This window comes from Cheilinus undulatus, linkage group 16 (assembly GCF_018320785.1).
Source record: "Cheilinus undulatus linkage group 16, ASM1832078v1, whole genome shotgun sequence".
NCBI lineage: Eukaryota > Metazoa > Chordata > Actinopteri > Labriformes > Labridae > Cheilinus > Cheilinus undulatus.
Genome location: NC_054880.1, coordinates 17,262,954 through 17,274,740, shown reverse-complemented (window position 1 = coordinate 17,274,740; position 11,787 = coordinate 17,262,954). Strand labels below are relative to the sequence as shown.

Here is an 11,787-nt window from a genome sequence, read left to right as displayed (position 1 = left end):
CCTTATTGAGACAGGTTTAATCCAAAGAATTGAGGAATGTTTTCATATATTTACTTATTTATTATGATTTTATTTATTTATTTATCATTATTTCTTTTTTTCTTTTGTATTATTGGTTGAACATGGGTAGTTACTCTGGTCCACACTCCAACACAGTAGGTGGCGGTAATGCACCTTTACGCTGGTTGTCACCCGCCAAAAAACAAAAAGAAGACGAAGAAGACGCGCTTTCATGCTGGAGATACATCATGGCAACAGTACAAGTTAGCGAGGCTGAAAAAGTGTACATTTTACATGGTATACGGGTAAGTTGTTTATGTTTTAACTGTATTTACTGACCATTTGTAGGTTAAAGATGTTCGTTAACCTCACAACAGCTGCTTTTGCCCCGCAGCGAAAGAATGCTAGCCACTTTAGCATGTGAACGCTGATGCTGTGTGGTGTTTACATGTTGAGTTCTGTTTTACATGTTGAATTTAAACACATATTGAATTTTGTCATCAGGATGACTTACGGGTGGATGGGAGAGGCTGTGAGGACTACAGACACATGGAAATAGAGACAGATGTGGTGTCAAACACGGACGGCTCGGCTAAAATCACACTGGTAATGAATGACCTGCTGGTTGTCACAATACCACAATTTCAAACCTTGATTTGGTAATCATAAGATAAAGATTCCTATGTGCCTATGCGATAACAATAGAGGTCTTTGATGCACAATATTGGTCATTTTCTTGCTTTCAGTTTAATAAATTGTTGGCAACCTCTTGACCATGTTCAGATTTTACAAACAGCAGTTCAATAGCTTTAATTTCTAAATTGTGCTATTTTTTTAAATAAAATTATCGTTTGTGTAGCTGATTTTGTTTTTGTAAAGCACTTGGTACTGAGAAAGTGTTTAAAACTGTAAGGAAGGGCCCTCAATTCTAGCTCATATTCTCTCTAAGCTTGAAGAAGAATCCCTTAAACTCTGTCAACACTTCCAATTACAAATTTTTCTCCTCATATGTTATATCCGAGTCTGGACCATCTTCTTGTTTGTTCTTCTTGTTAACAATGTTGACTTATTGAGAACCTTAGCGCTCTAAAGTTCTGTTCTCTGTGTTTCTCTCAGGGCCACACAGTGGCTCTAGTTGGGATTAAGGCGGAAATTGGAAAACCCAGGCCCATGGTGCCTGATGAAGGATATTTGGAGTTCTTTGTTGACTGGTATGTATGGTGCAAAAAATGACTGTCATAAACTTGGGTTTATTTTGTATAGAGTAGGCTACCAAACTGACAAAATTATCACGTTGTTATTCTGTTTTTCAGAAGCTTCAGTTGAATGAAATATAACACATTTTATACTGTGTTGAAAGCAGTCTTTATATACCACTTACTAGACCAGACCACCAGAGGGATTTTTTAGCTGAATAATTGCTTCAGAAAGAAGCAAGTCTCTGCTTGCAATAGTAGTTTAATTGGACACATTGTACAATAAAATTAGCTGTTTAAATAATCTCCTCATGCCCACGCAAGTTCAGCTCTGCAGAAATGTTAATACCAAAGTTGGTAAATGTCATACTCAAAAACATAAAGTTTTTTGAATTATGTTATTAAAGCGAAGTCAAGTGCTTTAGTTCTCCCATTAGGAGCAACAAAGCGACAGCCAGAGAGAAGGAGTTGAAACTCAGAATTTAAAGGATGAGAACAGTACTGGAGGACAGAGCTGGCCTTACACTGCAGCTGTGAAGAATGAAGATCTGATAGGCTGAGTTGTGGCTCACCTGTTAGCTTGCTCGCCACTTCACGACTTGGTTAAGAGCATTTTTGATTTTAAAGGACAAATTATCATATCATGAAGAGAACAAAAAAAAAGAAAACATGATGGGGTAAAATCATTAAAGTTTTACCAATGTGAAAACGGGCAAATTTTATAGACTGCTTCAAAAATCCTCTCAAAGTTCAGTATGGGGTCGATAATTGTTCCAAGTATTTATAGGCCTTGACACATTCAGCAGCCTGGTTTTTGATAGTTTCGGCTTATGATTTGGAGCACAGAATCTAAATCTAAAATCTATTTCCTGGTTTTGGAAATAATAATATGATAATAGTGCACATGTGAGCATTTTTTTCACCATAATTGGATACTATAGCAAAGTTAAAAGACTTTTTTTTCATGACACTTTTTACATGCATTGCCCTTACAACAACTCTACAACTCAGCTGTGGGTCAGTGGTATAGTCAGACGACTCACAGCCAGAAAGTCAGGGGTTCAACCCCCTGCTCCTGCACACATGGATGCCTGGGCAAGTCACTTAGCACAGTTTACTCACAGTGCTGAGTCAGTGGTGTGTAAGGGTGCGTGATTGTGAATGAATGGAATTCCTCTAGAAGTGTGTGAATGTGGTCCATTCTACTATAAAACCCTACCACTAGGAGGTACTGTTGAACCATCTGTTGTATTTTCACATAAACATCCTTGTGATTGTTGACTTAAAATGATGAAAAGACCTAATTATCTTCCCCTTTTCTGTCTTCCCTCCCCAGTTCAGCCAATGCCACCCCTGAGTTTGAGGGCAGAGGAGGCGAGGAGCTGGGCACAGAGCTCAGTAACACTCTTTATAAAGTCTTTAACAACAAACACAGCATAGACCTCCGGAGCCTCTGTATCAGTCCAGGAGAGCACTGCTGGCTCCTCTATGTGGATGTGCTGGTGGGTGGTGGCATTCAGTTATGCCTTTAAACTTTATTTAACTACAATAAATATTCCAGAGACTAAGCAAAGGAGTGTCTTTTATAAGATTTCTTCTTGCTCTTCACATTACAGTCACTCCAGTACATTAAATCATTCTGATTTATCTCCTTCTGCTGTGTTTCCACAGCTCCTGCAGTGTGATGGAAACCTGTATGATGCCATTTCAATAGCTATCAAGGCAGCTCTCTTCAACACAAAGTAAGAGAAATGTTTTAATGCAGTTTGGTTTGCTCTGGAAAATGTTCTATAAAAAGGTATTCATACCTCTGATTACCTTTCTGACAGAATTCCCAGAGTATTCATATCATCTGACGATGAAGGAGGGAAGGAAATCGAGCTGTCAGATGATCCATATGACTGTATGAGACTCAATGTAGAAAACGTGCCCTGTATAGTGACGCTGTGTAAGGTAAGCACTCTGTCTGGAGCCAAATATCAAGCGGCGCTTCCATTGGAGCTGCTTACATCATCTTTCTCTCTGCAGGTGGGTCACAGGCACGTAGTAGACGCCACCCTACAGGAGAAGGCCTGCTCTGTGGCAAGCCTGATCATCTCTGTCACACACAAGGGCACAGTCACTTGCATGAGGAAGGTGGGCGGGGGCAGTCTGGACCCAGAGAGTATTTATGAAATGACAGAGGTGAGTCCAGACCTCCACCTTGACCATCTGGTGTCCTGTCATCTTTACCGAAGCATTAGCATATGTTTATTTACGTTTATTTAACCTTTGTTTTGGTAAGCAGTGAGCAACAACTGAGCTGAAAGCTGAATTTGATAAAGGACTAACCACTTTCATATCTTTGACCTTAAAAGAGGTTACAGACTACAGCACAGAAAATTAGAAACACAACTAGTATGGCTCTGATTCAAGGCAGAAAATCTGCAAACCAGCTAAAGCTTTCAGTTTAAACACACATGCAGTGTTTACCAATGAATTAAGCTGTACCCAAGTGCTGTAGTTGTATTTGTACACTCACCAACCTGTTTTTTAAGAGCCCCTGTTCAACTGCTTACTTAAACAAAAATATCAAATCAGCCAATCACATGGCAGCAATCAATGCATTTACATTAACGTTGTCTTTAACGTTGCATGTTGGATAAAAGGGTATTCAATTTTTCTGTTGTCTCCAGGCAGGTAAACGTGTGGGAAAAGCTCTTCATGCTCCTCTAATGAAGCTGCTTCAACAGGAGGAGAGTTTGGGGACCAAGCGACAGAAAATTGGCTTTCTTGGTTAACAACTACTGTGTGTTCAGTCTGTGTGAATGTACATGTAAACAGAGTTTTCTAATAAAACTTTACATTTTACATCCTTCTTGTGTTTGAACTTTGTAAAATAAAGAAACACTATATTATTATGTTGGTGTAGACCAGTGGTTGTCAACTGGTCTCAACCAAAATAGATTTTGATTGTCCAGAAAAGTCCCTGGTTAGGACCTCAGCTCTAATAGCAGGCCTTCAAAAAGCCATTATCTATATAGTATAGTATAATATAGATCCTATTGACACACTGAATTGATGGATCACTGTGTGGGGAAAATGGCATACAGAAAATAAAAATGATTTGTGGCAGAAGAATGAACGCATTTATATTTTATTTTTATAAGTTGTACCTGGCCTAGAGACATGTATATGTATTACACCGTGGTGAGAGTTACAATAAATGGACAAAAATATTGACATCAATTCATGTATATGTACTCTAGCATGGAGTTTGCCCCCTTTTTCAGCCATAGCAGCCTCCACTCTTCTTGGAAAGCTTTACACAAGATTTTGGAGTGTTTTTGTGGGAATTTTTGCCAATTCTGTAGAGCATTTATGAGATCAGGCACTGATGTTGGACAAAAAGGCCTGGCTCGCAATCTCTGTTCCAGTTCATCCCAGAGGTGTTGGAAAAGAAAAGGGCCTTCCTCAAACTGTTGCCACAAAGTTGGAAGCATAGCATTGTCCAAAATTTCTTGGTATGCTGAAGCATTAAGATTACCCTTCACTATAAATACGGGTCCTAGCCCAAACCCTGAAAAACAGCCCCATACCATTACCCCTCTTCCACCAAACTTCATAGTTGGCACAGTGCCATCCGGCAGGTAATGTTCATCCAGACTTGCCCATCTGACTGCCAGGGATGCAGTTTTGTCACTACACTGCTTCACAGTCCAGTGTCAGTGTGCTTTACACCACACCATCCAATGCTTGACATTTTTACTTGGTGATATGAGTCTTGCATGCAGCTGCTCAGCTGTGGAAACCCCTTCCAGGAAGCTCACATTAATGCTAGTGGAAGTTCAGAACTCTTCGGCTAAGGAATTAGCAAAGTGTTAGGAGTCATTGACCCCGCTCTGTGATTTTATGTGGTCTTCCGCTTTGTGGCTGAGTTGCTGTTGTTCCTGAACGCTTCCACTTTCTAATAATATCAATTACAGTTGACTGTGGAATATCCATCGCAGTACCGCGCTTGAAGTCACTGAGCTCCTCCGAATGACCCATTTAGGATTGCAAGTGTTTGCAGTTGGAGACTGCATGGCTAGGTGCTTGACTTTACACCAGTGGTTCTCAACTGGTGGACCCAAAATTGGGCCGTGAATGTGCCAAGAAAATAAATTGCGCCAAAAATTGATTTGAACTCTTTTAAGACACGCTTACTTTGTCTTCAATCTTAGATTTGTCACGTGTTTTGTTCTGTTTGATGTCCAAACGATATCATTTTTCATTAACTGTATCTGATTGGTCAATAGATATCAGAAGTTTGGGTCGCCCTCTCTCACTGAGGAGTTGATGTTGGGTCCTAGGGCTTGATCAGTTGAGAACCACTGCTTTGTACACATGTGGTCTGATTGAAACACCTGAATTTAATAGTTAACAGGTGTGACCAAATACTTTTGCCCACATACTGTATGTTGTTTATTTGCTATGATTGCTTTCACTTAACTGGGGAAGGGCCACATATTGAGCTCTGCCTGAGGCCCCCAAACGACCAAAACCACCCCTGTTAATAGTACCGCTGCAGCGTACATTGTTAATTTGACTGTTTTTGCAGGTTAACAAGAAGAGAGAGAGCTCTGGATATTCTATAATACAGCCAACACTTCAAATATTAGCCTACTGTGTAATTACAGGGTAGCAGAGTTGATAGGCAGTTAAAAATATAGCCTGCGTCCCAAATATTACCATGCATGTACAGACTGACAAGGGAGAATGGTGTTTACTATGACTACAGGCTGCAACCCTAATATTTCAGTCTAATAACAGGGTACAACCGTTTAAGTTTAAATATCTTAGTGGTTTTGTTCCACACAGCACAGTTGAGGTATTTTTTTGTGGTAAAGAAACATAAAGGTGTCGCTCTATGCTGCTGTGAGGAAAGAAGTGCAAAGTAAAATTGCAGACTCTCTGCGTCCTTTTGTTTTTGCCACGTGTCAGTCTAGGATTGTGTAGAATGGAAGTCTAACAGAAAGAACCAGATGTGACTGGATCATTTCCACTCTTCCCTCAGTCTGGTGTAGGGTGTGTGCTGACTGTGAGCAGGCAGGTCCAAAACAAAGTCCTTTTCATGGCTTTAACTTACACTGCAATGTTTTGGAAAATGTACGCAGAAATTAAAAAAAAGAAAAAACAAAACAAAACAAAACAAAACAATGGCCAAATTAAGAAAACTCAAGTAAGGACGATATTTCAGATGGAGCTTAAGAGAGTTAAGGGTGATTAACTTTTCTTTTTCAGGGCCTTAGTGCTGCCAAAAAACACCTGGAAATATTAAAAGTTTTCCAAATGCCACCACTCCTGAAGACTTCCAAAACAAACTCAGGCCAATTTTTTGGAAGGAAAGTTTTTTTTCCAACAGAACTTGACCAATTTATTCAGACATTAAAGTGACAGATGAGTCACTGTTTGTTAATGTATTTTCTTATACTTATGTCATACTACTTCACAGTGCTTCCTCCTGTCTCCCAGGTCTGCCTTTGGTTAGTTCTGGCTCTCTCTGTGAAGTTTTTGGAACCAGATGAGGCTAACCCAAACACATCCTCCTGTAAGGCTCCTGAGTTTAGTTTGTTATGCCTGAGAAAGGCTGTATTTTCCCTGTTTGGAGAGATCAGATGGAGGGTGTGACAAAGAGAGAGAGTGAAGAAGAAGAGAGAGCCATAAATTGCTTGCATCCACATTGCAGCAGCCTCATTCTGTACGGTCTCACCATGGAGTGTAAAGGAGTGTGTGTGCTGCTGGGAGTGTTGCTGATGGTGAACTGCTCGTTTCAGCAGCAGACTCCAACAAGGAGGAAGCCGCTAAAAAAAGGTAAACAGCTCAATATCCTGCATAAAGGATTTTAAATGATCTGATTAATATTTATGCCAGGAGTTACCACTATCAGCATTTTCTTTACAAATATGCCCTAAAAACTCCTAAAACAAGAAACAATCATTGACCAGTAACTGATTGTTACATTGGCAAATATCTGATCCAAATATTTTTAGAAACAACAAAGGATCCTGCCATTGAGGAGCTCCAGAAACAGATTGATAACATCGTCCAGGAGCTCAACCTCCTAAAGGAGCAGCAAGCCCTGCAGACAGGTAAGATCAACTTCTGGACTGCTGCATTGTGTTTATATTGTTTATAGCCAAAAGACATGCAAGTGATCCATTTTAGAAGGATTAAAATACCAAAAGAAGAAAAAAAGTCCCAAATACTCCAGTTTTGGGTGATACTTGAATAGTTTTTACATGCTTTGAGTTATCGTAGAGTAAAGCTTGGTCATATTTGGAGACAAGGACATATATTTAAACCCTATATGTCATTCTATGTGTTTATAGTTTGCTTGTGTGGTGCATATTAATACATAAAGTTACATTTTCAAGCAATCACTGACATGCAAGTTTCAGGCTGAGGAGTCAATAGTCTGCACTGTAAAACTGAACAAGTTGAAATTGCTCTAAATATTTGTTAAAACTGATTCAAAGTTTTTAAGTAGTGAAAAAAATTTGAGTAGACCCAAGCTGAAATATATAATTTACATTTCAATACCTGATGACTTAATAGAACTTAAAACATCAGAGGTAACTGATTACGTAAAGATTTGAAGTAATACTCACTGAAAAAAGGCGGTATTTGTTAAGTAGCAATTACTGGGCCATTTTAAGTTATATCAGCTCAATTTTATTTGTGCATTCATGCTTACTTAACTTTACTTACTTTTTAGGTTAAACTACACTGTGGAGACTTTCCAACACATAAAAAATTGTTTAAATCCAACTTTTTACAACATGTTTAAGAATTTTTCATAAAACTACACATTCTTCCTCCACTGCAAATTTCCCTTGTTTCTTCCATTTACTTAAATCTGGAACATTTAAGGTAGGTCAACTTAAGTGGCTACAAGTGAGATTGACTGAAAGGTTCACTCTGAACTAGGAAGTCCTTCCCATCATGTTCACTATTAACCTTGCAAAGCAGATGGATACGCCCGTTTCCTTGTTTTTCACTGGCAAATCCATCTTGCAAAGCTCCTATCTAGAAAGTGACAGGACCAATCAGCGACGAGGGACAGTACGTTCAGGCGCGGCAGAGTCGTGACGTAAACAAGCAGCAACAAGAGGCCGGTGCAATTATGGCGGAAGAGCTTAGCGTGAATGCTGCTAAAGCAGCAGTTTTATCAGAACTTGGCAAAATTTCTTCATTAAAAGAAGAACAAAGAACAGCAGTGAGTTGTTTTCTTTTCAAAAACAACAAAAGTCGAGTACTTACATTTCTAGAGTCGCCATGTTTCGCATTATTTCCCGATAGATGCGCACGAGCAGCTTGATAGTAGCTATGTCACGTGTTTTGTTGCTCTGATTGGCCTGTAGAGATGTGACAGAACTTTCATCCAATCACACTCCGAGTTTTTTTCCAAGCCTCTGCCTTTTCTCAAATGTTTCCTGTAGAAGCTTTCACAGATCCATCATCCATCACTATACTATCAAATGTATTCTGTGTTTGGTCCTCAAAGGCAGGCCTTGTCTAACCGAGTCAGTAACTTCACTCATGGTGCAAAAAGTGCTGAATGTGCAGAGGCATTCTGGAAATCTCCACGGATTAAGGGATTATTGTAAAAATTTGAGTACAATTAAAAAAAAAAACCTGATATAGTACTGTTTAAGCAAAAGTAAAATATGTGTTCTATTAACTCAGAAAAGTAGAGCTAAAATAGCTATATGGATTTTCTCTCTGATTCGATAACTTTACTCATGGTGCAAAAGTGTCTAACACCCAAAGGCATTTTGGGAAAACTGCATTAAGGGATGATTGTCAAATAGTTTACAATAATAAGAAATACTTTAAATAATTGAGTACTGTTTACTTTAAACTTAAAATGTTTTCTATCAAGTCAGAAAAATAGAGCTGAAATAGCTGTTTTGGATTTTTAAGTTATCAGAACTCAGTTTTTTTAACAACCTTCTTCTGATCCAGTGTGGATAATCAATGCCCCCTGTGGTTCCCCTACAAGGATAAAGTTGCACTGATGTACAGTCTGATTTAGACTTTCAGACTAAAGCTGCTGTTGTCCTTGAATGATATGTGGTCCTCCTAGGCTTAGACAAGTCCCTAATAAAAGGTGTAAATATATGACAAAAGCAATGCTGTTCAGAGCGTCAAATATGTGTTCATGATGGATTTGAGTGTCTGAGGTGCCTCTCAGACAGATGGGATACATGTGCCTTTTTTGAAAGTGCTTGTGTTTAATCTGGGAAGCACATGGTAGTCCTTTTTTAGCGTCGTGTCTAGAACACAAAATGATATCCAGTTGTTCCTGCAATCATGCTGCTCATTTCTTTTGAGTTTATTTTGCTTTTAAACTGTCTTTAAAACACAACAGGACTGCTTTTAATTTCATTCAAAATGAAATCAGACTAAAAATAATAATGAGCAACAGTCATCAGTCTAACAGCTATTCCTTTGTACTTTTCAGTCTGTTTGAAAGGTGTAAAGATCAATGGCAAGTGTTACTTGGCTGAACCTCTGAGAAAACGCTATCACACTGCCAGTGAGGACTGCAACGCCATGGGTGGGGTCCTCGGCATGCCCACATCCAGCGACGAGAACGACAAGCTTAGAGACTACATCCGCCAGAGGATCGGCCCTGATGAGCAGATCTGGCTGGGGATCAACGACATGGTGACCGAGGGCACCTGGGTGGACACAACTGGCTCCAGCATTATTTACAAAAACTGGGACACATCCAACCACCGGTCACGTCAACCAGATGGTGGGATGTCCCATAACTGTGCTGTCCTGTCGGTGGCCTCCAGTGGAAAGTGGTTTGACGAGAACTGTCGTGATGAGAAGCCTTCCGTCTGCCAGTTCAACATTGTTTGATCTCATTTATGTCCTAACAGACTGCGCATGGTTGTAGCTGCTTTCAGTATGTAATCTTTGCTGCAATGCCATTATGCCTGCAATCCTTAAAGACGGTTGAAGTCAGTGGTTCTCAGCTCCTGAGATTAAACTAAAGGTCGCAGTAAGAATTCCTGACCCATGTGATCTGGAGATGTGTCATTTGCTGCATACTTTGTGGTCACACTAAAACCAGGAAGGCAGCCATTCAGCCCAAAAAAAAGTTCCCCCAACAAATCCATGACTGCTGCCTTCAGGTCAAAGATTTTCTTCTTTTTTTAAGGCCAAATTTTCAGTAAATTTGAACACATATTAAAACATAAAATAAAAATCCCAGTATTCCTAAAAGAAACTCTGTTGGTGCCGGCACCTTTCACAAATGGTTGCAATATTGCATATTTTTCAACACCTATAAGTGCAGTTTATCTCACTGGCTGAGAATCACTGGTTTAATCACTTATGTTCCTTTCCATCTACTGTATTTAACAACAAGACTTGCATGAAGCTGGAACTATATTATATTGCTTGAAAATCTACCTTCAACTACATTTTGACAGATTTTTTTCAGTTTGTTGGTCTTGTAGTCTCTATGATGTCTAGCTTGATCTAACCAGAAAAAAACACCCACAATAAACTCTACAATACATTCCTCTACTGTCATTTCTTTCAGGAATCATTTAGGGAAATTAAACTGCATCAAAAGCAGAGATGGGTTTACACCATCAGGTTTCTAGTGTACAGTGCCTATAGAAAATGTTCACTCTTTTGGATGTTTTACCTTTTATCTATTTTATAAATCATTCATGGCCAATATAATTTAGCTTTGTTTAGTGATTAAAATAAAATATGTAATGTAAAGTAATTGACTACATAAATATTCACCCCCTTTAAAATGACTTATTTCAACAGAGATCCAGCAAATTGGTGCTAGTAGTCTCTCTCAACATTAGTAAAATGAGGATTGCCTGAGTGCAGTGAATATGTCTCAAGTGATCACAGTATCAAGACATCTGTCTGGGAGGTCCAGTCACCAGTTAATCAGTATTCCTGGCTACCATTACACTATGAAGACAAAAGAACACTCCACACAACTCAGAGGAATGGTTATTGAACAGTATAAGCCAGAGGATGCCATCCATCAATTTTCTATACTGGCTATCCCATTGGGGTCGTAGGGGGCTGCAGCCTATCCCAGCTGACAGTGGGCAAGAGGCAGGGTACACCCTGCACTGGTCACCAGACAACCAGGCATACTCACATTCACAAAAGTTGCCTTAACTGGTTTCAAAGTAGTTTAAAAGGCTTATGTAATATTTAAAGAGTGCTGGTATAGAGTGATACAGCTTTGGTCAAAAAGTCATTTCCCTCCTATAACAGTAATTATTAGTTAGCATGATTTGTTCTTTAATCCAGCCCAAATATTCAACATGTAACCGAAAATAAACTCCTCTGGACAAGGAAATGCTAAACAATTTCAAAAAGTCAAAAAGCTTGATATTGAAAGATAAAAAAAAGAGAGATTTTCTCTTTTTTTCCCATGTGAATTTTGCATCTGCAAGACAGGTGGAGCAACTATGCAAATCTGGCTTCTGCTTTTGTTGTTTCCAGTAAAACAAAGTCCTCCATGGTAAACGCTGACTGTCTGAGGTCTCCCACACTCTTCACAGTTGTTTTGTTATGG

General features: G+C 39.3%; 2 protein-coding genes across 2 annotated transcripts; both read left to right on the top strand.

Annotated features, from left to right (window-relative positions):
* The first annotated feature begins 177 nt into the window (after positions 1 to 177).
* exosc7 (exosome component 7) lies at positions 178 to 4,046 on the top strand. Its single transcript, XM_041809569.1, has 8 exons — positions 178 to 305; positions 505 to 606; positions 1,117 to 1,211; positions 2,533 to 2,698; positions 2,868 to 2,938; positions 3,026 to 3,149; positions 3,225 to 3,380; positions 3,872 to 4,046. Exons 1-8 carry the CDS (start codon positions 249 to 251, stop codon positions 3,974 to 3,976), a joined length of 876 nt encoding a protein of 291 aa, XP_041665503.1. The 5' UTR covers positions 178 to 248; the 3' UTR covers positions 3,977 to 4,046.
* A 2,880-nt stretch (positions 4,047 to 6,926) lies between these two features.
* Positions 6,927 to 10,722, top strand: LOC121524412 (tetranectin-like). The gene is made up of 3 exons (XM_041809786.1): positions 6,927 to 7,028; positions 7,208 to 7,306; positions 9,682 to 10,722. Exons 1-3 carry the CDS (start codon positions 6,929 to 6,931, stop codon positions 10,086 to 10,088), a joined length of 606 nt encoding a protein of 201 aa, XP_041665720.1. The 5' UTR covers positions 6,927 to 6,928; the 3' UTR covers positions 10,089 to 10,722.
* The last annotated feature ends 1,065 nt before the right edge of the window (positions 10,723 to 11,787 follow it).